Source organism: Salvelinus fontinalis, chromosome 5 (genome assembly GCF_029448725.1).
Source record: "Salvelinus fontinalis isolate EN_2023a chromosome 5, ASM2944872v1, whole genome shotgun sequence".
NCBI lineage: Eukaryota > Metazoa > Chordata > Actinopteri > Salmoniformes > Salmonidae > Salvelinus > Salvelinus fontinalis.
The window spans coordinates 55,029,629-55,057,478 of record NC_074669.1 but is presented as its reverse complement, the minus strand read 5'-3'; the positions used below and the strand labels follow the sequence as shown (position 1 = coordinate 55,057,478).

At 43.2% G+C, this 27,850-nt stretch overlaps 1 protein-coding gene across 1 annotated transcript; it reads left to right on the top strand.

The window, feature by feature from the left end:
• LOC129855872 (LON peptidase N-terminal domain and RING finger protein 1-like) lies at nucleotides 1-27,615 on the top strand. Its single transcript, XM_055923966.1, has 11 exons — nucleotides 1-794; nucleotides 7,438-7,553; nucleotides 15,907-16,029; nucleotides 18,510-18,725; nucleotides 18,926-19,157; nucleotides 19,626-19,843; nucleotides 20,131-20,252; nucleotides 20,692-20,850; nucleotides 23,216-23,378; nucleotides 23,822-23,974; nucleotides 25,200-27,615. Exons 1-11 carry the CDS (start codon nucleotides 173-175, stop codon nucleotides 25,356-25,358), a joined length of 2,283 nt encoding a protein of 760 aa, XP_055779941.1. The 5' UTR covers nucleotides 1-172; the 3' UTR covers nucleotides 25,359-27,615.
• The last annotated feature ends 235 nt before the right edge of the window (nucleotides 27,616-27,850 follow it).

Below are 27,850 nucleotides of genomic sequence, written 5' to 3'. Positions count from 1 at the left end.
CGTTCACGTGATCGCATTTTTATGTAACAAACGGGTGTACACCTGTATGTTGCCAAGTCTCTACTGGCACATAAACTAGAGACACATTGTAGGCTACAGCTATGGCTAAACACATTTTTTAAATACGTTTATAATAACCGGCATACATTGTATGCCGACCATCTAGCCTACAATGTCGGTCCAACACCCCGAAAGAGAGGATGACGTCGAAGAAAGAAAAGGATTCTTCATCGAACCAGAATGCGACTGGGACGAGGAGCAGGACAATGTAGACCACCACACACTTATTTTACAAAAAGCCGATGCACTGGCATCAGAAAACCGTCTCAAAGAAGCCATCGATGTTTACTCGATGGCCTTGAGATATGGTTCTGTAGGGCCGGAGCAGATGAGCACTTTAGTGGATTGTATTCTGCGCAACTTCAAGAGAAAACTGGGAAAGGATGAGGCGCCTTCGGAACGAACGCTACATATTCTGGATAACGCCGGGGAGGAGGATGTTTTTGACTGCCCGAATTGTCATAGATTTCTAAGCGAGCCCGTGACTATCGGCTGTGGACATTCGTACTGTAAAAGATGTTTACAACACCAGCTGCTCTCTAAATGCAAGCTGTGTAGCGAGGTAGGAGACAGGCCGACGGAGCTTAAAACGAATGTGATTCTATTCGGACTTTTGGAAAAGTGGTTTCCCGAGGAGCTGAAAAGGTCTAGAGCTATTAGTGAAATTGAAGACCTGTCTAGAAGGAAACACTTCGAGGAGGCCGTATCACTAGCGACAGATATGATTGAATCTGGTGAGTGGGGGCAGGAAACGCTTGTGGATACCACTTCCCATCCTTGTTTTGTATGCTATGATGAGACATTTAGGATATCTGTCAAAGCATGAAAACAGAGTGTTATTTTAGTCAATTCCCTGTTACTGTTTCTGGTATTTATTATCAAAGAGTAGGGAAGGGGAATTCCACTGACCAATATTGTCATGTGTTTGACTGTAGCTTTTTTTGGCAGCGTTTACAGGCAGCCCAATTCTGATATTTTTTTCCCTAACTTATCTTTTGACCGATTAGATCTGAAAAATATCTGATGTGGTTGGTCAAACGACCAATTAGTGGAAAACATCAGAATTGGGCTGCCTGCGTGAACGCAGCCTTTGTGCCACTGATGTAACCCTCGTGCCACCCTGTTACGACATTTCTTAAAATGGGCATGCGCACAAACAGCGAGTTTCATAAGGCAGGTCGTGACACAGTGGAACGTTTTGTAACTAAGTAGCGGGGGATGGGTTTGCCAAACAGTAATGTTATAACGTTTGGTCCCTTCTCAAAGTCCGAAAAAGACGCTAAAAAAGGCTAAATGTGCTGCCCAATCAAGGCATGGCGGTGCAGTTCACGTGATGGCATTTTTACGTAACAAACGGGTGTATACCTGTGTGTTGCCAAGTCTCTACTGGTACATAAGACACTAAAAAGTCAAAATACTGAGAGAGTGTCAATGCAAATATTGCGAAGGCAATAAAAAGTGACAACACGGAAGTCTATAGTTATTGCTGTAGGCTGTGTCTAGATTCCTTCAAATATTAGATGAGGTTTTAATGACACCAGACATACAATTAGTGATACTTAAAAAATAAATACCTAAGAGATTCCTGAAAGTTGTCATTCTGTCTCCTATGGGTAATACTGAGCGGTTAACCAACATTTCGCTTATTTTTCGGTTTTTAAACAACTTATTGACCGACATCTGTTAAATTATCTGAATTCCATATTTTCTTTTCTTCTGTGAGCTCAGTGCTGTTTCGTTAGAGAAACCACATCAAGCCCAAACTGTGCGATGTAGGCCCAGTAGGGAGTTGTAGTCTACATCAGGCCAATATTTTACATAGTTTAGTGCAGGAAACATCATAATTAAGAACAAATTACCATAATCCATTGCTTGCCTACTTGTCCATCCATTGTTTCTTCAGCTGCATTAACACAGGCAGCCCAATTCTGATATTTTCTTTTGCTAATTGTTATTTTGACCAATCAAACAAAATCAATATACACAACAACTTAAATATTTTATTAAAGTTATGTGAGTAAATTATGGTTAATGATTGATAACAAGTAATGGGCAGTCACTAACATCATGGGACTTTTCATTTTTATTCTGTGTTGTTACAACATTCAACCAACATAATGCATAGTGCATTTGATGTAAAAAATAATAATTGAAACCAAAATATTTATTTATTTATTATTTTGTAACAATCGAACCGAAACCGAACCGCCCTCAAAATCTCACCATGACAGCCTTGTTTGATGGTTCAGCTTCTCGGAAAGCAATTTATTCCTGGAAAATAAGTCTGAAATCGATCAGGTCAACAGTTACAGATACTAACCAAGGCAATGCTCTCCGTAATGTGAAGGCCTACTCAGGAATTCTAATGGAACCTATGTACTGTAGATGCGTGTTATTACATCGAGTAGTATGCTTTGCACAATAACATGCTAAATGTAGCCCTAGCGCGTCATGTAAATACTTATTGAACGATAAGAGCGAGAACGTTGAGAAATAAATGTGTCTAACAATCTCTTGTAATGTTGTTGACCTCACAATTTGACCAAAATATGCAGAAGCTGTTTCTTCAGAAGACATTTATTTGTATATATAAAAAAAGTAAATGCTAAAGAGTAATAAAGTCATCCGTTCTAAGCCATGCTAAACTGGTGTATGTTTATACATTTAAAAAGGGGGTGTTCTGGATTTTCTAGAACCTGACTTGCCATTGCTAAAAATACGAAGATTTCTGCCCATGCAAGATCCGCTAGCCTACCTCCTTTCAGCTACTGCTCAGTCACTCCGTGACTCTGCTGCCGCTTGTAAACAAAATAGTTTGAATAAACATAGTTCTTTGACTGTAAAAAAAGAACAACAAAAAACACTATATACTATTGTAGACATAAGCACAACAGAAGCTAGAGACTGCACCGCATATCAAACATGCAAGACACAGACAGGCAGTCATTACACACATTGGCTAAACAGGAAGCAGGCCGCTGGCTATATGGCAGCATAACTATAAAGATTACACCATCACACATAACGCTAAATGTTTTCCCCCAGTGCAATATGTAGACTGCGTCTTGCCTGTGCTACGCTAATATCCATTACAACAGAACGAGAAGGTTGTAATGTAGCCTTCATATATATTTTTGGAAAGTTTGTTCAAATCGCAGCTGTCCAGAAATATTAGGCAGAGACAGCCTACATCACCATGTCGATCAAATTTGTTGAGGGTTCAGAAGAGGGTAAGTAAAGAGAGAACCGCGAATGTGTGTGTAAAATAACACGTGCAGAACGGGATTCGCATCTTTGGATTTGAGAAATACGTTTCCAGAGGGGCAGGGGCGGGGTGCAAAAACTCCCTATTCATAGCCTCAGCCATATTATAAGGTCACCTCCAAGACCTTTGCCCTTCTGTCACTGAAGATGACTCCTCAAACTGCACAGGCTCCCCTCTCTCTTGACGTTAAACTGATCTCATTTATTAATAAAGGGGTTACAAATTATATATTGCCCAATAATAAATATATGAGCACTTATTGTATATAAGTGTAGCCTAAAGCTACTTCCTTAGATTTGAGTCTAAATGAGCGCAAAAAACATTGTTTGGTGTCGAGGTGGAAAGTTATGCCCTTATCTTTCAACATTGTTTCATGTGGAAATGTTGCCAACTGTGAGACACGGTAGCAAATGTAAGAGCCCATAGCCAGTGTGGCATTTTGGGTCAGCTAAGGACTTCGCTGAGGTGACTTTGGTTTTGGGGCCCAGACTTGTGTCACAGTTGCAGTGCCAACGCTGCAGGCACAGTCGGTCACCGCCACAGAGCGGCAAGAACCAGACTAGAGGTGCCACCGCTATGACATCACTGTATCTGTCTGAGACTTGGTGAGCTAGCCAAGCCTGAAGCACATAAGCTAATATGGAGTAATCCCCAATCTAGTGAAGTGAATCACACTATCTCATTATCTGTCTTTTTCCCCATACAACGGAAAACCCACCGGGGTGCATCTCAATAGTCTAAAGGGGCTTAGTTTTCTTGACCTTGTACTTCATCTGTACTGATCTACAAAGACATGTTAGGTTAAAGCAAACCAGACAGTGTCTCCTATCCAGGGGTCATGCTGGACAGGAGACAGTGTGGGTGAAGGAAAGGAGACCGGGAGAGGAAGCCACTTTGAACTATGGAGATGCAACCCTTGTGCGTTTTGTAGACATGTCACTTCTAGCCGCAGGCTCAGAATCACAGAGGCCCATCTTGGACCGCGAACAAGATGCCACAGTGTGTCTCTTTATCTTGCCAGCGACGCACATGATTTTGAACATTCATCATAGAAGACCAAATAGCCCTAGTCTATGACCTCAGCTGAAAGCTGGGAAGCTTAACCTGGTCTACAGTGTTTTCCCTCTATTCATTTAGCTGCCACACAACAACAACAACAACAAAAAGTACAATTATTTATTTATATATAAACAGTATATTAAAAAAAAAAAAAATATATATATATATATATATATATATATATATATATATATATATATATCTTTTTTTTTTTTTTTGAAAACACTCTTCGGGGTGTAGAAACGCTTTCAGTTTAAACGTAAATGATATGTATGTAGAACATATATGTATGTATGTAGAAAGTATGTAAAGTATGTAGAACATATAATTGACCTACATACTTGTTTTCTAATGTAATCTTTGAGAATTGGAAATCACCAAATAAATGCTATGACAGTCAGGTTTAATCGGAAATTTCCAAAACGTTGAATTTAGGAGTATTTTTGGCATGGCTGGATTACTGACAGACTACGTAGGGTATATGCCCAGGGGCCCTGATTGCGGTCCCTGTTCATTTAAAAAAAAAAAATGTTTGAGCATGAGAACACAGAAATAGCCTTGGCAAAATGCATAGAATTGCAGGAAATTAGCTTTCACACTGCAGAAGTTTCTCTCATTTATAGAATTGCACGATGCTTCTCTCTGTCGCCAATTCCAGACTAATTTAAGACCTTCTGGACCAATTTAATGCCTTGGATCATTAACTAGGACTACTCTTTGACAGGATTGCCACGGTCTTCACAGGCCCCCAGTGTGCGGTCTGGAGTGTGAAGTCACGAGCTCTGCTGGTTGGCTACTGCGTAGCAACCTAGGGGTGCCAAAAACCCTGGTCTGCACTAGAAAGCCTATGTAAATTAAGACCACTAGAACAGACTCATTTTTTTTTTGATGCCCATTTTGGGCTCTAAAATGTGTTTATTATGATCTAGTTCGATCCCCTCGGTAAATTCTTTCAAAGTTTGCTACCAATCGAGATATTTAATTAAATAGTGATCGCACCCTGATGCACGCTCATTGCACGTGGTATTGACGCCGACGTCATCTAGCAGCGTTGGGTTGACTCTCTCGGGTAGGATGAAAACGACTACATCGACCATCATCCTTTGCTAGTCACGGCCACTTTGACCATGATCCTAAGACATTTTTTGGTGCCATTCAGCTCCATTCAGCAATATGGGGCGCTTCAAATTCAAATATTTCCGGCTTCATGCGCCATCATGAGTTTTCCGTGCGAATATGTGGATGACGTACAGTTAATTCGGAAAGTATTCAGACGCCTTCACTTTTTGCACATTTTGTTATGTTACAGCCTTAATCTAAAATGGATTCAATCTACACACAATACCCCATAATGACAAAGCGAATACATGTTTTTAGAAATTTTTGCAAATTTTATTGAAAAAAAAAAAACTGAAATGCCTTATATACATTACTATTTAGACCCTTTGCTTTGAGACTCGAAATTGAGCTCACGTGATTTGGAAAAGCACAGACCTTTCTATATAAGGTCCCACAGTTGACAGTGCATGTCAGAGCAAAAACCAAGCCATGAGGTCAAAGGAATTGTCTGTAGAGGTGAGAGACAGGATTGTGTCAAGGGACAGATCTTGGGAAGGGTACCAAAACATTTCTGCAGCATTGAAGGTCCCCAAGAACACTGTGGCCTCCATCTTTCTTAAATGGAAGAAGTTTGGAACCACCAAGAAAGACTCTTCCTAGAGCTGGGCGCCTGGCCAAACTGAGCAATCGGGGGAGAAGTGCCTTGGAAGGTGACCAAGAACCCAATGGTTACTCTGACAGAGCTACTGAGTTCCTCTGTGGAGATTGGGGAACCTTCTAGAAGGACAACCATCTCTGCAGCACTCCACCAATCAGGCCTTTACGGTTGAGTGGCCAGACGGAAGCCACTCCTCAGTAAAATACACATGATAGTCTGCTTGGAGTTTGCCAAAAGGACTCTCAGACCATGAGAAACAAGGTTCTCTGGTCTGATGGAATCTTTGGCCTGAATGCCAAGCGTCACGTCTGGAGAAAACCAGGAACTGCACACCTGGCCAATACCATCCCTACGGTGAAGCATGGTGGTGGCAGCATCATGCTGTGGTGATGTTTTTCAGCGGCAGGGACTGGGAGACCAGTCAGGATCAAGGGAAAGATGAACAGAGTAAAGTACAGAGAGATCCTTGATGAAGACCTGATCCAGGGCGCTCAGGACCTCAAAATGGGGCGAAGGTTCACCTTCCAATACGACAACGACCCTAAGCACACAGCCAAGACAATGCAGGAATGGCTTCGGGACAAGTCTCAATGCCCTTGAGTGGCCCAGCCAGAGCCCGGACTTGAACCTGATCGACTATCTCTGAAGAGACCAGAAAATAGCTGTGCAGCGACGCACTCCATCCAACCTGACAGAGCTTGAGAGCATCTGCAGACAAGAATGGGAGAAACTCCCCACATAACGGTGTGCCAAGCTTGTAGTGTCATACCCAAGAAGACTCGAGGCTGTAATCACTGCCAAAGGTGCTTCAACAAAGTACTGTGTAAAGGGTCTGAATACTTACGTAAATGTCATATTTCTGCTTTTAATTTTTTATAAATAACAAAAATGTCTTAACCTGTTTTTGCTTTGTCATTATGGGGTACTTTGTGTAGATTGATGAGGGGGGAAAAAACGAATAATCAGTTTTAGAATAAGGCTGTAACGTAACAAAATGTGGAAAAAATGTAGGGCTCTGAATACTTTCCGAATGCATTGTAAGTGCTATCACTATCTACTGGTTTTAATGTCTATGGGTCTTCATGTCATGTGTTTGACATGGAATCCTTCTATGCATGTAGCCTAAGCTTTCATTCTGTCATAATTTGCTATTATGTTGAATGTATGCTTTTCTCATGACACGGATATTTCGCCCTAGCGTTATGGTCATCTTCAGTGACAGATCAAAAAATATTTTGAAATTGGGCTTTGTCTGAAATTTAAAACTTTTCAATTTTTTAAATCAAATTATTTGTCTCTGCTCTCCTCCTTTATCCTTCCCTCCTTTTTCCCCCAGATCCTAGGGATGAGGCAGTGCGGTGGTCACGTGTCAAGGCCTACACCGGGCTCCAGCAGTACCGATTGGCCCTGGAGGACGCTGAACTCTGTCTTAGCTCCACCCACTCTGCAGAGGTAGGTTACTGGACCAATGGGGCAAACTGTGTGTTGAGTTCAGTAGGCACAAGTGGAGATTTTTTTTTTTTTTTAGGAAATTAAAAGAAATGTTGTTGTTTGAGGTTTTAAGTTTGCTGAGGCCTACTTCATTCACTTGTCTGCTCCCCAGCACTATCATTATCCTTAGTACTTACCAGGCACCCTGTGGCACTTTTAAACAGGAAACTATAAGCCTATAGCTCCGGTTATATCCTCTACGCTTTACGACACCGTGTGATGCGTCATGGAGGGAAAGTGGAGGCTGATTAGAGGCTCAGTCAGGTGTTAGTAAGTCTAAACGTGTTAGCAGGGCCATCCTGAATACGAACCGGTAGGATATATTTTAGGATGTCTTATCGCTAGAAACAGCATTGTTCACTATCTCCTCTAATTCTATTTTTAAGTCTTGATAAATTATATAATATTACTGTACAACCTTCAATACCTTTAGAATTTTTTTCTGTTATCAAATGTTGATTAGTTTTTCCTATACATAACTTTTTTGATGGAGGGTTCAGAGCCTCTCATTTGGGAGTTGTGCATTTGTTTGTTACACATTTGGTCACACTTTCTTTTCACTGTACCTTGAGCTATTTTAATGTTTCAATGCAGTTGTTTTTATCTTAATACCAAATCATTTCTGGGTTAAAAATTAAGAGCATTACTGTCACTGTTTTCAATTACAATGGTCAAAAAAAAAAAAAAAAAAGAAAAAGTTAATTAGCAGCAATTTCACAAGCAAGAATTTTGCTAAGACTGGGAGTGGTCAGGGGAAATTCTGAAAACTAGCTGTTATTTGCAGAGAGGTTTGGAACTCTCCTTTCTTATAGGTCTATTAACTAATTTACAACCTGGTGATGTCACCAGGCAGGCCAAAACTCCATCCCCGCAAGTCTGAAATTTCAGGTGGTCGTTTCAAACAGCTCTTACTCTCAAAGGGCAATATCATAATTTCACAGTATTATTCCATCCTCATAGTGTGGAGATATACAGTGAGGTCTGAAATTATTGACACCGTGAAAAAGATGAGCAATAATGACTGTATAAAATAAATAATTAATACTAAGCTATATTGTATGCTCAAAAAAAATGGGAAATTATAATATTTTATACTAATACAATTGCTCAGAGAAAGAGATTTTGTTTAACAATGTATTTTTTTCAAATAATCTTTTGACCGTTACCATAAATAATCTTATAAATAAAGTAGTCCAAAGTTGAGTATTTGATCCCATAATCCTAGCACGCAATGACTACATCAAGCTTGTGACTCTACAAACTTGTTGAATGTATTTGCAGTTCGTTTTGGTTGTGTTTAGGATTCTTTTGTGCCCATTAGAAATGAATGGTAAATAATTGATTGTGTCATTTTGGAAGGAGTTATTGTAAATAAAAAATATTTATAAACACTTTTGCTACGGGTGGGTGCTGCTATGGTGACCAGTGAGCTGAGATAAGGCGGGGTTTTACCTAGCAAAGACTTATAGATGACCTGAAGCCAGTGGGTTTGGCGATGAATATGAAGCGAGGGCCAGCCAACGAGAGCATACAGGTCGCAGTGGTGGGTAGTATATGGGGTTTTGGTGACAAAATGGATGGCACTGTGATAAACTGCATCCAATTTGCTGAGTAGAGAGTTGGAGGCTATTTTGTAAATGACATCGCTGAAGTCAAGGATCGGTAGGATAGTCAGTTTTACAAGGGTATGTTTAGCAGCATGAGGGAAGGAGGCTTTGTTGCGAAATAGGAAGCCTATTCTAGATTTAATTTTGGATTGGAGATGCTTAATGTGAGTCTGGAAGGAGTGTTTACAGTCTAACCAGACACCTAGAATATGTGGACAACTACAAATACCTAAGTCAGAACCGTCCAGAGTAGTGATGCTGGACGGGCGGGCAGGTGTGGGGAGCGATCGGTTGAACAGCATGCATTTAGTTTTACTTGCATTTAAGAGCAGTTGGTGGCCACGGAAGGATAGTTGTATGGCATTGAAGCTCGTCTGGAGGGTTGCTAACACAGTGTCCAAAGAAGTGCCAGATGTATACAGAATGGTGTCGTCTGCATAGAGGTGGACTAGAGAATCACCAGCAGCAAGAGTGACATCATTGATGTATACAGAGAAAAGAGTCGGCCCGAGATTTGAACCTTGTGGCACCCCCATAGAGACTGCCAGAGGTCCGGACAACAGGCTCTCCAATTTGACACATTGAACTCTATCTGAGAAGTAGTTGGTGAACCAGGCGAGGCAGTCATTTGAGAAACCAAGGTTGTTGAGTCTGCCGATAAGAATGTGGTGATTGACAGAGTCGAAAGCTTTGGCCAGGTCGATGAAGACGGCTGCACAGTACTGTCTTTTATCGATGGCGGTTATGATATTGTTTAGGACCTTGCGCGTGGCTGATGTGCATCCATGACCAGCTTGAAAACCAGATTGCATAGCGAAGTAGGTACGGTGGGATTCAAAATGGTCGGTGATCTGTTTGTTAACTTGGCTTTCGAAGACTTTCTGCCTTCCAAGCTAGCGGGGTTTCTTGAGGGCTTGAACACAGCCCGCGTCGCAGTTAGCCATTGTGCCTGGCACCGCGGATTGTCCCGGGTTTGTGGCTGTCTAGATCCCTGCTGTTTGTTGTGTTCAATCTTCCCTGTGACCTGCCTTGTCTGCAACTGTGAGGATTAGCAGCATAATCTACGTTGTTAGCTACCATGACAAAGACCAAAGCCAGCGGGAATACCGTTGAGGACAGTGGTGTGTCTCTATCACACGTGAAGGGTCTTTTAAACAAACAAAAATTGTTCTACAAGCAGTTGTTACAAGAAAATAGCTTCAAGTGTTTTGTCTAAATACTGGTAGTTTCAACGAATAAAATAATGGACGACCTGACCAGAGAGGTCCAGGACCTGAAGAACAGTTTGCAGTTCTCCCAGGGTCAGCTCGATGAGAGGAAACAGGAGAACGGCAAGGTGACAGCAATCTGTAAGTCATTGAGAGAGGACATCAGTTCTGTGTGTGAATCCATGATAACAATGACGGAGAAATCTCTGAGGTACAATCTCGAGGGACAATCAAGGTGGAACAACATAGTTGTGGATGGAATTGAACAATCCCCACATGAGACCTGGTATCTGAAGACAAGGTGAGGGAAATGATCTCTGAGAAATTGAAGATGGCCCACCGGAAGATTGAGGTGGAGCATCCCCACAGGACTGGAAAACCCACCACCGGCCCTGGTGACAAGCCCAGGCCGATAGTGGTCAAGTTCCCGAGGTTCAAGGACAATGTCACGATCGTGTGGCGGATTAACGGACCAAAATGCAGCTTTTGGAAAATAAGCCATCTTCTTTTATTATACCACGAAGATGAACAAGACACAAAAACACTTTAACAAAACAAGAAAACAACAAAACGACCGTGAAGCTACAAACGTTGTGCACATACAAACAGGCTACAAACGTTCTTACATAGACAATTACCCACAACCAATGAGAGCCTATGGCTACCCTAAATAAGGCTCCCAATCAGAGACAACCGAAATCAGCTGTCTCTAATTGGGAACTCATTCAGGTAACCATAGACTCTCCTAGATAACTAACCAACATAGACAACGCTAGACATATACACTCAACACAAAACCATCTACTACACCCCATAACCCCTTTACCAAATAAACACCCAAAACCAACAAAACATAAACATTACCCATGTCACACCCTGACCTAACTAAAATAATAAAGAAAACAAAGAATAATAAGGCCAGGGCGTGACAGACAAGGTAGCTGTTCTGGGAAGAGCCAAGAACTTGAGAGGAACGCATCTCTTCCTCAATGAGGACTATCCTGAAGCTGTGCTCCAGAAAAGGAAAGAACTTATCTGTTAAGATTATTATGTTCTCAATGTTCATAAACTGAACTTCAATTAAACAGAGGCCAGTCTACAATAGTCAGAATGTTTATTTACGAGAGCTCTGCTTATCATTTCCTGTACATTGGTCTATATACCTCACATTTCCTCATAAATGTCCCTCCTCCTCTCAGAGACAATGACAATATAGTTCACAAGTCTTCTCCTACTCATACATTGTCTGCCACCTGTTATGCAATCTACTACAAGCCCAAGGTCTCACCCCTCCCTGGGTGGGGACAGAATGTCCTGAAAGGAACACAGTAGTACAGCTTGTCTGTCGATAGCTCCTCTTATCATTTGTTTCACACTTGCACCCTGCTTACATACTAAAAAGGAACAAAAAGTCCTTGTTCTAATTCTGGCTAAAACTGCACACATCAGATTTATAGATTTATGATTCTAATAAATGTCATACAATCATACAGTGACAGGGTAGAATTCTGTTAGTTATAGTTCTACGTTAAATGTATACATTATTTAGTCATTATTCATAAAAGTCATAACATTATCCCAGCCATGAAAGCTGCCAGAGCACGTGAGGAAATTGCTTACATCTGCTATGACAGGCTCATTGTCCACCCTCCCTCCCAGAAGCCTGGAAGGGATGAGAGAGCCAAGTCTATGGGTTTGCAGCTTCAACCCCTCAGCACACACACACACACCAATTGATTAATGGAGTGCTGAATGTATATATTTATTCTCTTGTTTTGTTTGCTCTCTTCCATATTATGTCTATCTCTGATAAGCTACCCAGGAAAGGGATGAAAATAGCCCATATTAATATATGTAGCCTTAGAAATAAGGTTAATGAAATCAATAACTTGCTAACATCAGACAACATTCCTATATTAGCCATTTCTGAGACTCACTTAGATACTTCATTTGATGATACAGCAGTAGCAATACAAGGATATAACATCTATAGAAGAGACACTTATGGGGGAGGTGTTGCTCTATATATTCAGAGCCATATCCCTGTAATGCTTAGAGAAGATCTTATGTCAAGTGTTATTGAAGTGTTGTGGTTGCAGGTTCACTTGGCACATCAAAAGCCTTTTCTTGCTGTAGGCCACCAAGTTCTAACAGTCAGTATCTAAATAATATGTGTGAAATGCTTGATAGTGTATGTGATGTAAACAGAGAGGTCTACTTTCTTGGGGACCTGAATATTGACTGGTTTTCATCAAGCTGTCCGCTCAAGAGGAAGCTTCTCACTGTAACCAGTGCTTGTAATCTGGTTCAGGTTGTTAATCAGGGTGTTTACAAACACTACAAGGACAAGATCATCCACATGTATCGATCACATTTTTACTAATACTGTAAAACTTTGTTCTAAAGCCTTATCCGTACCCATTGGATGCAGTGATCACAATATAGTGGCTATATCCAGGAAAGCCAACGTTCCAAAAGCTGGGCCTAAAATAGTGTATAAGAGATCATACAACATATTTTGCTGTGACTCTTATGTGGATCATGTTAAACATATTTGTAGGTCTGATGTGATTAATAAGGAGCATCCAGACCTGGCACTTGATGGATTTATGAAATTGCTTCTTCCAATTATTGATAAACGTGCACCTGTTAAGAAACTGACTGTTAGAACTGTTAAGGCTCCATGGAATGATGAGGAATTGAACAACTGTAATGGTTGAAAGAGATGGCGCAAAAGAAGTGGCTAACAAGTCTGGCCAAACATCTGACTTACTGCAAATTGAGAAATTATGTGACTAAACTCAACATAAACAAGAAACTGTATTATGAAGCCAAGATCAATGATATAAAGAATGATGGGAAAAAACTCTGGATTGCTTTAAATGAAATTATGGGCAGAAAGACAAATTCAACTCCATCTTTTATTGAATCAGATGGCTTATTCCTCACAACCATTTGATGTTGCCAATTATTTTAATGATTACTTAATTGGTAAAGTGGGCACACTTAGGCAGGAAATGCTAACAATGAACAGTGAGCCATCGTATTCATGCATAAAAAAAACGAATAATGAAAGAAAAGCATTGTAAGTTCGAATTTATAAAGTTAGTGTGGGAGAGGTGGAAAAATGATTGTTATCGATCAATAATGACAAACCTCCTGCCATTGACAACTTAGATTGAAAGCTACTGAGGATGGTAGCTGACTCTACAGCCACTCCTATCTGTCATATCTTAAATATGAGCCTAGAGGAAAATATTTGTCCTCGGGCCTGGAGTAATTCTGCTACCCAGGCGGCCTTTACTGGTTCTATGCTGTCAGCTCTTTACTTATTAATTAATTGATTTTATTTATTTATTTAACCTTTATTAAACTAGACAAGTCAGTTAAAAACAAATTCTTATTTACAATGATGGCCTACCAAAAGGCAAAAGGCCTCCTGCGGGGATGGGGGCTGGGATTAAAAACAAATAAAATAAAAATAGGACACAACACATATCACGACAAGAGAGACAACACTACATAAAGAGAGACCTAAGACGACAACATAGCATGGCAGCAGGCCATGACAACACAGCATGGTAGCAACACAGCATGGTAGCAACACAACATGACAACAACATGGTAGCAACATGACAGCAGTACAACATGGTAGCTGCACAACTCTTAGCACGACATGGTAGCAGCACAACGCTTAGCAATCTGTTGGAAAAAATTTACCAAACACAATGTTTTTTCTCTCTAAACAAATTAACAACAGACTTTCAGCATGCTTATAGAGAAGGGTACTCAACATGTACTGCACTCACACAATTGACTGATGACTGGTTGAAAGAAATTGATAATAAGAAGATTGTGGGGGCTGTACTGTTAGATTTCAGTGCGGCCTTTGATATTATTGACCAAACTGATGCGTTATGGCTTTTCAATCTCTGCCATATCATGGATTCAGAGCTATCTGTCTAATAGAACTCAAAGGGTTTTCTTTAATGGAAGCTTCTCTAATGCCAAACATGTAAAGTGTGGTGTACCGCAGGGCAGCTCTCTAGGCCCTCTACTCTTTTCTATTTTTACCAATGACCTGCCACTGGCATTAAACAAAGCCTGTGTGTCCATGTGTGCTGATGATACAGCCATATACGCAACAGCAACCACAGCTAACGAAGTCACTGAAACCTTTAACAAAGAGTTGCAGTCAGTTTTGGAATGGGTGGCCAGTAATAAACTGGACCTGAACATCTCTAAAAGTAAGAGCATTGTATTTGGTACAAATCATTCTCTAAGTTCTAGACCTCAGCTGAATCTGGTAATGAATGCTGTGACTGTTGAACAAGTTGAGGAGACTAAGTTACTTGGTGCTACCTTAGATTGTGAACTGTCATGGTCAAAACATATAGATTTAATGGTTGTAAAGATGGGGAGAGGTCTGTCCATAATAAAGCGATGCTCTGCTTTTTTGACACCACTTTTCAAAAAAGCAAGTCCTGCAGGCTCTAGTTCTATCTTATCTTGATCATTGTCCAGTCGTGTGGTCGAGTGCTGCAAGGAAAGACCTAGTTAAGCTGCAGCTGGCACAGAACAGAGCGGCACGTCTTGCTCTTCATTGTCATCAGAGGGCTGGTATAAATACCATGCGTGCCAGTCTCTCTTGGCGAAGAGTTGAGGAGAGACTGACTGCATCACTTCTTCTTTTTATAAGAAACATGAATGTGTTGAAAATCCCAAATTGTTTGCATAGTCAACTTACACACAGCTCTGACACACACACACTTACCCCACCAGACATGCAACCAGAACAAATTCAAGAAAGCGCACAGTATTATATTGAACCCCATTATTGCATGGAACTCCGTTCCATCTCATATTGCTCAAGTGAACGGCAAACCTGGTTTTAAAAAAACAGATAAAGCAACACCTCACGGAAACAAAGCCTCTCCCCTATTTGACCTGGATAGTTTGTGTGTATGTATTGATATTGTGCCTTTTTAAAATATGTTTTTTTTTAATTGACGTAGTTCTGTCCTTAACCTGTTCTTGTCTATAATGTTCTGTATTATGTCATGTTTAGTGTTTTGTGTGGACCCAAGGAGTAGTAGCTGCTGCTTTTACAACAGCTAATGGGGATCCTAGTAAAATACCAAATTCTCTCTCTCTCTCTTTCTCTCTCTCTCTCTTTCTCTCTCTCTCTTTCTCTCTCTCTCTTTCTCTCTTTCTCTCTTTCTCTCTCTCTTTCTCTCTCACTTTCTCTCTCACTTTCTCTCTCGCTCTCTTTCTCGCTCTCTTTCTCTCTCTCTCTCTCTCTCTCTCTCTCTCTCTCTCTCTCTCTCTCTCTCTCTCTCTCTCTCTCATTTTCTCTAGCGGTTCACCCTCTGACTGTCGTTCAATTACAGTATCTTCCAGTTGAAATGCAGCGACATAAACCTATCTCCCAGAGTCTCCACTGGAAGTCTTACACTCTTTATAACCCCGTCCCCGTCCCTCTCTCTCTCTCTCTCCCAGGGTTTCTACTGGAAGGCCAAGGTGCTCCAGGACATGGGCCAGGTGGACGACTCGCTGCAGGTTTTCCTCCACTGTCTGGCCCTGGACGAGGACTTCACCCTGGCAAAACGAGAGGTGGAAATGGTGAGAGAAGGAGTTGGGAGGGAGAGTGATGTTGTTGTTGAACTCATTTGCTTTGGCACGGATGGTTAAGTCCCCTTACTCTTCCTGGAAGCTTTGGGACTTGCCATGAGTGAAAGGAGATATTGTATCTTCTCAATGTCTTTCTTTTCTTTGTGAAGAGTTTGCTTTGTGAAGAGTTTGCTAGGAGCGTTTGACCCCTTAGCGCCATAGTCCGTTTCATAAGAAGCCAGTTGCTCTCTGAGTACCCCCTTTTGTCTTACTTAAGCCATGCGTTTCCCGGTACAGATTTGCTTACCATCCATGAAAAGGAACACTGTGTGCCTTCCTTTGCTGATAGCCTCACATCGGCTAGCTAGGTTATTATCCTTAGCATCGGCCTAATGGAATCAAGCCCTTAGGCTCTTGCGTGAGAGATGGAACATATCGGGCTGACAGCGGCCTTAATAACAACATCACATTATTTATAGAGAAAAGCGTCTGTTTTTGCGGGTGACGGAAAATGCAGTGCCTATGGTGCACTGTGAGTTTTGCTTCCATGATGAATCACCTGTCAGACTTAGTTGAAGTTCAGAGCGCAGTAAAGCAGTAAAGCGTTCAGAGCGCAGTAAAGCGTATTTCTTGTTTTTGTTGACACCCTGTTGAAAAAAGAGTTGGAATGGGCATAGTTAGGCCTATCCATCGCTTTGCTCCTCTTTTTGGTTACACTTTATTGTCCTATTACCACTTGTATCTATTTGGTACGTGCTATAAAAGTACTTGGTAGCAGTTGGTACTTTACGTTATTTGTTACAATTGAAGCGCCACGACGAAGAAGTAAGTCTTGGGTAGTAATCAATTGTGCTATATTCACTAATTAACATAGTGTCTCAGTTAAAATAAAGCGTTCCAAATATTTTCCTCCCTCCCTCAACGCCACATCCCGACTTAGACTCCCATGTTTTTGAAGCTTCGACCGAAGGCTGTGTTTTCATGCAGTTTCTGTAACCAAATGACATACGTTTACTTTCGAGTGAGTCGGCCCTCGTGAGTCTCCCCTCCTGTAATGACACAAACCGCATTAGACAAAATCGTCATCCCAAAATGGCACCCTATTCCCTGTATAGGACATGACGTTTGACCAGAGACCTACGTCGTGCACTATGTAGGGACTAGGGTGTAATTTGGGACTGAGACAAAGTACTGTTATGTAAGCCAGAGACACTGTGGACCGTTGTCCGATCTCAATCGCTGACAGGGTGTTCCGAGGCTATGTGCAACGTCAGGGTAGTACTCTGGCGGAGTGACAGGAAGTAGGCCTGTGTTACTTTGATCGTGTCGTTGATCGTGTGGCTTTGCGTTCTTGTTGGTTCGCTCTTGAGGAAGAGCTTTGTTTGGTTGAGTTGTCGAATGCGAATGGCTTCTCTTTCTGCCCAGGAAGGGTATCGTCTGCAACCTGCTCTCGAGGTTTGATTGACAAGAGCTATGTGGGATTGTCCGTGGGATGTTTGTGCCTGTGTGCCTGAGCGAAGGTGTGTTTTGTGTTTTCTTGAACTCCTCTAACACGGTGAGTAGCCAATATCATAAGGTGGGCTTTATACATCTCCTTTTAAATGCCGACGTAAACACAAATTCCCCATCTTGTGATCCTGGACGGGCCCCAGGTTAGCAGATACGAAAGTTGGCCGTTCTGGGAGTAATGGGGGAATGGATGAGGATTAGATGGATTTAAAGCGATTGGAACGGGGCCCGGCGGGTTCGTCAGCATCTAATAACATGTAATGGGCTGAGAGAGCGAAAGAAAGGTGAAACACAGAAGAGGAGGAGAATAACTGATACATATATAGGACGAGAGGGATTGGGTGGAGGTAGAGTGACAGAGCGGGTGCAACAACTGACACACGTTTATTTTCGACAAGTGATCCCGACTGCAGATTGAAACTTTTTTTTAAGTTTTTGACGTCAATCGTGTTATTGTGAAGCCCAAAGGCACATTTCCACATTGTCTGGACAAGTAAGTTTTTCTGCGTCTAAACCCACGTTGGTGCCAGTGGTCACTCCCAGTTTTGGCCAGCCAATTTACTGCATTGCGGTCTAGTCGGGGGGCACATGCTTGGCATAGCCTAGACCCCCCCCCCCCCCCCCCCCCACTGCTTCAAGACCTTAAACTTAGCCCCTAACTACATCTCTGTCTGACTGGAGAGGGCATTCCTAGAAAGAGAATGACCCTTGCCTCATGTCCCCTGCTCGGTACTGTGTAGTGTTAGTGTGACTCAGTCAGGACGTTGTGTTACTTTGTTATATTATTATTGTACTATTACCTTCTTCTAGAACTTGGCTTCTAATCCACTGTTTTGGGGGATTTTCTTTATACACTGTTCATGTGAATCTGTCATGATATCGTGTTACAAGTTCCTTGTGATCTAGGCTCCTATTCCTCCATGTTTGTCCGATTTTTCGATCCAGTTGCACTGCTCCAATGGCTAACGCAATGTGTACCACAGATACTGTGCGACCTGCTGTCTCCGGCCGGCGAGAACGTGAAGGTGGGCCTGAGGGAGACGGCGCAGAGCACATCGCCTCACCTGCGTAGTAAAGTTGTGGTAGCGGACGCCCAGGCCAGAGCCCAACAGCATCAGGCCAAAGCCAAACACCCTGCCCTGCACCAAGTCCAGGCTCGCACCTCCTCGGCACAGCCTAGCACCGTCGCACAACACGAGGTACGCTAACTGGTGTGCTTGATACAGCCCTGAATCACTAGGGTGGCCTTAAAAGTTTCCAAAGTCAATTATGTTTTGATATTTGTTTGGTGTTTGTTCATTTCAAATGCATCAACAATGTCTAACACTCCTTTTAACTTTTTTTTAACTCTCTCGCTTTCTCACACTTCTCTTCCCCCTCCTCTCTTTCCGTCCGGAAGCCGGGTCGCTCCGGGAGCCTGGAGCGTTCGGGCCTCAGCCGCGCTCATTCGATGCGAGCCCACGGGCCGGGCCTGGGTCTGGGCAGCTTGGATGAGGGTCTTAAACGTGTGTGCTCCGCACCCCAGCTGGGGGACCAGGAGAAAGGCGTGCTGCTGAAGAGGAAGCTGTCGGCCTCCGAGGGCGGACCCCACGTCGTCTACAGTCACGGGAGCAAGCATAAGAAACAAGGAGGTGGGAATCAAGACCGCTGCTAGTATGTCGTAATTAAAAAGGGAATATTTAAACTTAGGGATCATCAACTAGTTTCCTCTTTAGCGGATGGTCTGGGGGCCGGAACATAATTGCTAATAATCTGTAGACTGCAAATTGACCTCAAGAAGCCCGAACAGATATAATGTTTAACTGAAACATAATTATTTCAAACCTGGCTTCCATTTGTGTATGATCAAATAACTTTGGGGGCGAAATAAAACCACCCACGGGCCAAATTCAGCCTGCTGGCCGCCTGTTGGGGAACCCTGGTTTAGCTTAAGTGCTGGCTCTTTATATTGTTTTAAATTGGATTATAAATCGGAGTCGCCACAGTATCAATTAGCAACGGTCCCATTAGCCATTTCCAGGTACCTTTGCTCTGTCTGTGTTTTTATGCTTACTTGTGTGTGTGAAGTGCTTGACGTCCTCCTGTGGCTTCCTCTGTAGGGGCCTGTGGTGCGTCGAGCCAGGGAGCCTCAGCGCGAGCTCACAGAGTCGTACCCAGGGACCTACTGGACCCCAACGACCTGGAGTGTTCCCTCTGCATCAGATTGTTCTACGAACCGGTGACCACGCCGTGCGGTCACACCTTCTGTAAAAACTGCCTGGAGCGCTGTCTGGACCACACACCCCAGTGCCCCCTCTGCAAGGAGAGCCTCAAAGAGGTAAGAGGAGACCAGCACCAACCACGACTCAGCACCTGCTTTTCTTAGAACTGGAAGGGAGTCCTTAGTTTTGCTAAGGCACATCTCAAATGGCGTCCTATTCCCTATATAGTGCACTACTTTTGATTGGCCCTGGTCAAAAGTAGTGCACTAAATAGGGGACATTAACTTGGGGAAGACCTCTTCTTAAAGGGCATGTCCTCAAAAAGAAAGCTTAACCTTAATCTTCTTTCCTTACTTCCTTCCTTCTCTCTCTCTCTCTCACTCACTCACCCCCCCACCCCCAGTACCTAGCAGCCAGGAAGTACACAGTCACCAGTGTGCTGGACCGAGTCATAAAGCAGTACCTGTCTGAGGAGCAGTCGGAACGGCAGAAGACTCACTTGGAGGAGACCCAAGAGCTCGCAGAGTGAGTTGTGCTCCTTACATAGAATTCACCTAGAATGTCCATTTTGGTAATTGTATTGCTATGGCTTCTGCCTTCTCTCTGAACCCTTTTCTCTCTGAACCCTTGTTGTCCTACTTTAACAAAAAAAAAAATGAATACAGCAGAGATCATGCAAAACACACACAGCAGACAGGTTCACCTAATGTTAGCACTGACTGTTAGATGGAATTCTATTGATATAGACTTTTACTTCGTCTTTGGAACGCACATGTCACCTTTGAATCACTTTAACTTGTGAGAGATGCTCGAGTGTCTCAGCATCATCTCTCTCTCTCTCTCTCTCTCTCTCTCTCTCTCTCTCTCTCTCTCTCTCTCTCTCTCTCTCTCTCTCTCTCTCTCTCTCTCTCTCTCTCTCTCTCTCTCTCTCTCTCTCTCTCTCTCTCTCTTTCTCTCTCCGCAGCCTGATGAAGAATGTCCCCATCTTTGTGTGCACCATGGCCTACCCGACCGTGCCTTGCCCCCTGCACGTCTTCGAACCGCGCTACCGCCTCATGATCCGCCGCTGCATGGAGACCGGCACGCGCCAGTTTGGGATGTGCATCAACGACGCTCAGAAAGGGTAGGAACAGTGGCGCGGTGGCGTCCGATACAAGCACCTGCTGACGTAGGCAAGCGCGCGCGCACATTGGCACGTAAACACTCCCTCAAATGCGCGCGCACACACACACACACACACACACACACACACCATTCTGCTGCGCACTAATGCGTCACCTTCTGTCAACTCACCCTGGAGAACCAGTTAAAGGGCGAGAGAGGGAGGGGGCGGGGCCTGCGGAATTATGAAAATACTAGCTAATAGGATTTTGACTGAATATATAAAATCAAATTTAACTTTGAAGCATCCTCCTGATGGAAATTGACGATTCAAAATATTGAATGAGATTTAAGCTATACGCTAATATTTATGTGTTTCAAGATACCTTCTCTCAAATGAGTTGAATGCTGACGTTTGACTTGACTATGCAACGGCCCTGTGTAAGTTCACTTAAACAAAATAGGCCGTTGACAAATCACTGCAATCGACTGCTTACAGTGAGCCAATACTTTTTTCACAATACTACGAATTGCTGTCTGATTTGACTATGCAGTGACCATATGCAATATACACTGCTCAAAAAAATAAAGGGAACACTTAAAAAACACAATGTAACTCCAAGTCAATCACACTTCTGTGAAATCAAACTGTCCACTTAGGAAGCAACACTGATTGACAATAAATTTCACATGCTGTTGTGCAAATGGAATAGACAAAAGGTGGAAATTATAGGCAATTAGCAAGACACCCCCCAAAACAGGAGTGATTCTGCAGGTGGTGACCACAGACCACTTCTCAGTTCCTATGCTTCCTGGCTGATGTTTTGGTCACTTTTGAATGCTGGCGGTGCTCTCACTCTAGTGGTAGCATGAGACGGAGTCTACAACCCACACAAGTGGCTCAGGTAGTGCAGTTAATCCAGGATGGCACATCAATGCGAACTGTGGCAAAAAGGTTTGCTGTGTCTGTCAGCGTAGTGTCCAGAGCATGCAGGCGCTACCAGGAGACAGGCCAGTACATCAGGAGATGTGGAGGAGGCCGTAGGAGGGCAACAACCCAGCAGCAGGACCGCTACCTCCGACTTTCTGCAAGGAGGTGCACTGCCAGCGCCCTGCAAAATGACCTCCAGCAGGCCACAAATGTGCATGTGTCTGCTCAAACGGTCAGAAACAGACTCCATGAGGGTGGTATGAGGGCCCGACGTCCACAGGTGGGGGTTGTGCTTACAGCCCAACACCGTGCAGGACGTTTGGCATTTGCCAGAGAACACCAAGATTGGCAAATTCGCCACTGGCGCCCTGTGCTCTTCACAGATGAAAGCACGTTCACACTGAGCACATGAGCACATGTGACAGACGTGACAGAGTCTGGAGACGCCGTGGAGAACGTTCTGCTGCCTGCAACATCCTCCAGCATGACCGGTTTGGCGATGGGTCAGTCATGGTGTGGGGTGGCATTTCTTTGTGGGGCCGCACAGCCCTCCATGTGCTCGCCAGAGGTAGCCTGACTGCCATTAGGTACCGAGATGAGATCCTCAGACCCCTTGTGAGACCATATGCTGACACATGCACATTTGTGGCCTGCTGGAGGTCATTTTGCAGGGCTCTGGCAGTGCACCTCCTTGCACTAAGGCGGAGGTAGCGGTCCTGCTGCTGGGTTGTTGCCCTCCTACGGCCTCCTCCACGTCTCCTGATGTACTGGCCTGTCTCCTGGTAGCGCCTGCATGCTCTGGACCCTACGCTGACAGACACAGCAAACCTTTTTGCCACAGTTCGCATTGATGTGCCATCCTGGATTAACTGCACTACCTGAGCCACTTGTGTGGGTTGTAGACTCCGTCTCATGCTACCACTAGAGTGAGAGCACCGCCAGCATTCAAAAGTGACCAAAACATCAGCCAGGAAGCATAGGAACTGAGAAGTGGTCTGTGGTCACCACCTGCAGAATCACTCCTGTTTTGGGGGGTGTCTTGCTAATTGCCTATAATTTCCACCTTTTGTCTATTCCATTTGCACAACAGCATGTGAAATTTATTGTCGATCAGTGTTGCTTCCTAAGTGGACAGTTTGATTTCACAGAAGTGTGATTGACTTGGAGTTACATTGTGTTGTTTAAGTGTTCCCTTTATTTTTTTGAGCAGTGTATTTGTTCTCCTCTGTAGCTCAGTTGGTAGAGCGTGGCACTTGCCATGCCAGGATAGTTGGTTCGATTCTTGGGACCACCCTCACGTAAAATGTATACAGGCATGATTAAGTCGCTTTGTACAAAAGCTCCTGCTAAGTGTAATTATGTATGCAACTTTAATTTAGCAATATAGACCATTGGCAAATCACCTTTAAATGACTATATGATTATAACTGTAAAATTCGGAATATTCCCGTTTCAGATTTGTGGAGTACGGCTGCATGCTCATCATCCGGAGCGTCCACTTCCTCCCGGACGGGCGTTCCGTGGTGGACACCATCGGAGGGAAGAGGTTCCGGGTGCTGACCCGCGGGATGAAGGACGGGTACTGCATCGCCGACATCAAGTACCTGGAGGATACCAGGGTAAGAACCCATGTTCTCTTATCTGAAAATATTGGTTCGGATAAGAAGAAAAAATATGTCATATATTTGGTTATATTTTTATTTGTAAAGAAAGGATCACAAAATAATCCTCTATTATACAATAAAAAACACAAATGGAGAGAAAATGATATTGAAATCCATTTTCCATAGGTGTGAATACCTTGATAATAAGTCCCACTCACACCCGCTTACAAGTTTAGCACAGCTTGAATTAGCCTCATATTTTAATTTGAATAATCCACTTTTCATTTCATTATTCACCCTTTGATTTAGAAGGCCTCCTGTAAAAACGAAATTGTAGAGGCCGTCTATCTGTTCATGGATTATGGTAGTGTGGTGTTTTGTTGAATCCTACACTCCAATCTATGCTTTCAAAGCTAACATCCCTCTTGTATGGTTAAAATGAATTGATTGATTGACAGGTGAGCGACGACGAGGAGCTGACACAGCTGCAGCAGCTCCACGACGCCGTCTACGAACAAGCGCGCACCTGGTTCCAGAACCTCAAGAACCGCTTCCGCAACCAGATCCTTCAGCACTTCGGGGCCATGCCCGAGAGAGAGCCCGACATCCAGGTAAGAGCTAAGACACAAACCGTACATTGTGTGTGTGTGTGTGTGTGTGTGTGTGTGTCCAGGTTTTAACTGGCATACAGGTGAGCTAAGACACAAACCACATCCCATCATATAGTGTTTTTTCCCCCCTCTCCTTTTTCAGGATCATTCATTAGGGCTCACTGTAGCAAAATGTTTTGCAAAAGTGTATGAACATGATCGTTTCTTAATTGGACAAGTTCAGTTAGTCCCCCTCCCTGTTTCAGGCTTTCTTCCATTTTGGTTCTTAAATGAATACGACCCAGGTTTACAGACAGGAAGTAGCTTCGTTAATGCCGTGTTAGAGAATGGTGTGGAGTGTCGCTCCCATAGAAACAGAATCTATTTCTATGCTTTCTCCGCTGATCTAGAATAGATCATTGTGGGTAATTCTTAACTAATCCTCTGGAGGAAGGTGTCCACCCCTTATCCTCTACACTTACGTCACAGACACACACAGATATACAATTGGACGCGCAATATCCAATGGAGGCACAGCATTTTTCATGGAACATTTGGAATGGTACAGTTATATAATTGGGATAATGTGTGGCTGGACCCTGGCTATATATGGAGATACTAGGATTAATGATGAGTGTCTGGGGATGAACCATAGTTAAGAATAGATTACATTTCCACTGCGCGTGTGTGTGTGTTTCTATGAAGAAATGTTTTGTCATACCTGTGGTATATGGTCTAATATACCACGTCTTTCAACCAATCAGCATTCAGGGCTCGAACCACCCAGTTTATAATAACCAACATGTAACTGACACAGCAACATCCAATAAATGGCAGATTAGTTTCAAGTTGCTTAAGATGGATGCTAATTCACCACATCAGTCATTTTCTGAGATTCTTGGCTCAATTATAAGAACAGCCTATTTAAGATACCGACTCTCTAAATGTGTTACTACATCTTGTAAATCTAAAGTGTCTCCATTATATCTGTCTCATGTAAGGCATGTACTGAACTGCGGCTGACTCGCTAGCCTCTACTCTCAAGTTCCTTATAGATCTGAAATGATTGGATTGGAGTAGCCAATATGGCAATTATTCCACCTAGTCTTTCAGATGGCAAGGTCATGACGATAGTGTTTAAACCTATCCAATCACATTGTCTGTCCATTGTCTACCCATTGTTTTGGGTGAGTGATGATATGTTTCTGGTCAGTGATTTTTCCTTTCCTCTACTCCTCTCTTCCAGGCGACACCCAACGGTCCGGCTTGCTGCTGGTGGCTGCTGGCCGTGCTGCCCATCGACCCTCGCTACCAGCTGTCGGTGCTTTCCATGACCACGCTGCGCGAACGCCTGGTCAAGATCCAGCACATCCTCTCCTACCTGCAGAGCATCCCCAACGAGTAGAAGAGTAGAGTTCCACCTGACCACAACTACTTACTACACCCTGGTTCCTGCACCATGTACCTCCATACCACATCTAACAACACAGAGTCCTATGACTCCATACATCGGATTTCGCTATTTATTGCTGCTGAGGTGTCCGCCACAAGACATCCGTGAGACATCTGGACAGTGAGACATCAATGAGACATCTCCCTGAGAAGACAGTCACACAACACTTCTAAGACACCAGCAAGATCCCGGTCACATAAGCAGCTAGCTTTAGCGGCACAACAGCTAGCTTTAGCGGCACGACAGCTAGCTTTAGCGGCACGACAGCTAGCTTTAGCGGCACGACAGCTAGCTTTAGCGGCACGACAACTTGCTTTAGCAACACGACAGCTAGCTTTAGCGGCACGACAGCTAGCTTTAGCGATCCAACAGCTAGCTTTAGCAGCACGACAGCTAGCTTTAGCGGCACGACAGCTAGCTTTAGCAGCACGACAGCTAGCTTTAGCAACACGACAGCTAGCTTTAGCAGCACGACAGCTATCAGACACCAGCTAGCTACATCAGCGAGAATCCACAGACGGTTGAGAAATCAGCCGAATTCTAAGAACTGGTCTTATCTCTTGTAATGACGCTTTCTCTCTCCGTCTCTCTCTCCACCCTCCAGGGGCGATCTTGTCTCTGGTTTTTGGTAGGCTGAGATAGATGTCTCTCTCTTTCTCTCTCTCTGTGATGTTGGTGAAAACAAGAAAGGACTTTCTGTCTATACTCAACGCTGGCCTCAACAGTGGCACCAACCACCCTCAACACCTGCCACTGTCAGCTTGCTTACTAGAGAGAGAGAGAGAAAGAAAGAGAGAAATTGGTGAAGAGATGTCTCCGTTGTCTTGTCTACTCAAGACGACCCAAGCAGCCTCTCTGTCTCTATTTGGTCACTGTTGAAGGGTAGAAGGGTGGATGTTTGTTTGTTTCTATGGGTGGACGGTGCTTCTGTGCAAATCCCAAATGCTGAAATTAATTCTGACGGGGGGGGGGGTTGGGGGGGTGAATTGTAGAAGGTTGGTGGTAACAAACATATGGAGGGAGGGGGTACAAGAATTGTTTGTGTACTACAAAGCCCAACAAGTGGGATGGTGCAGCCTTACAATTACACTGAAAAAAAAAAAGTGTGAATCTTACTCTTCCGATCATTAATCCCCTCTGTCACTTCTCTCTGTTGACTAAACGCACAACTTCCTTCACCGCTGCCACCTGGCGGTGGTGAACCCTGGTGGAAAAGAGAGCTTCCCCCTTTTTTATTAATGTCTCCCAAGTTTTTACTTTTTCATAAATGTTTTGTTCTCTTCCAAGACTTCAGAAAGAAAAACCTTGTGGCAGCCATTTTGTCCAGTCTGTAGTATAGCTACAGATGTTGGACTGTGGTCTCGCAACGCTCCCAAGTTCTGTTCTCTTTAAGAGTTTTTATCATAGTTGAAAACAAGGCACAACTCAAAAATATCCACACTTCCAATATACATGAATTACTCTGGGGTTTTGTTTTTGTTGTCATTTCTCAGTGGATACGAACCTCTTGAATCCCGATAGCTTAGGAAGCGTCATTGATTTTGCATTGGAGATGTTTCCCATTCCGAGTTATCGATTCTTGAGAGAAACATCAAAAGTCATCCATGTGACTCGAGTGTTGTATTTCCTATCTCTCTTCTAGGCCAAAAGTTTCAACTTCCTGTTTAAATTCAAAGTTAACGGAAGTAATTTTTAAGGACAGATATATAAATATATATTTTGACAGTATGTTTGTATGTACAAAATCACAAAAGGGGAACTTGCAATATTGTGACACAGTGAAAAGAACAAAGAAAAAACACTAAACAATGACCTGCATTCAGCACTGCAAGGGTTAAAGGTCCCCCTGTTGTCAAGTAAAAAGCAGTCGCCTGCCTTTTGTCAGAAAAAGGACTAATATAGGTGAATATATCTGGGGTGGTCGATTTCAGACTAATTTTTGCCTTATACCATTTTAGTGTTTTGCTTTGAATGGCACAATGCGACGGCTTGGTTAGCGTTCCTTTTGCCGTACTAGTAATTCTGATATTTGTGTTAATTATTTGTCATTTCTTTAGCCGCCTCATGGCCCGAATCGTTAACAATGTGTATAATGTATGTCAATCGCGGCTTTGTTTCGTTTGAACCATTTTGTTTTTGGACAGATCATGCTTTTTCTTCGATTGTTTAAATTATCAATTTTCAATAATAAATGAACTCATTTTTTCAACTCGAAGCCTCAAGTGGTATTATGTTAACGTATGGACTAAATGTAACCCATGAATGTAACCCATTGTCAATGTAACCATCCCGATCCCAGTGGTATACATTGGGTTTTACGTCATCAGGAAACGCTTGGTACATTCAGGACATTCTGTTCAATTGGTTGTTCAGAATGCTTCCACAAGGTGGCGACATGGCTCTTACATAGCAGTGGTGAGTATGCAACACTAGTCTTATTTCAT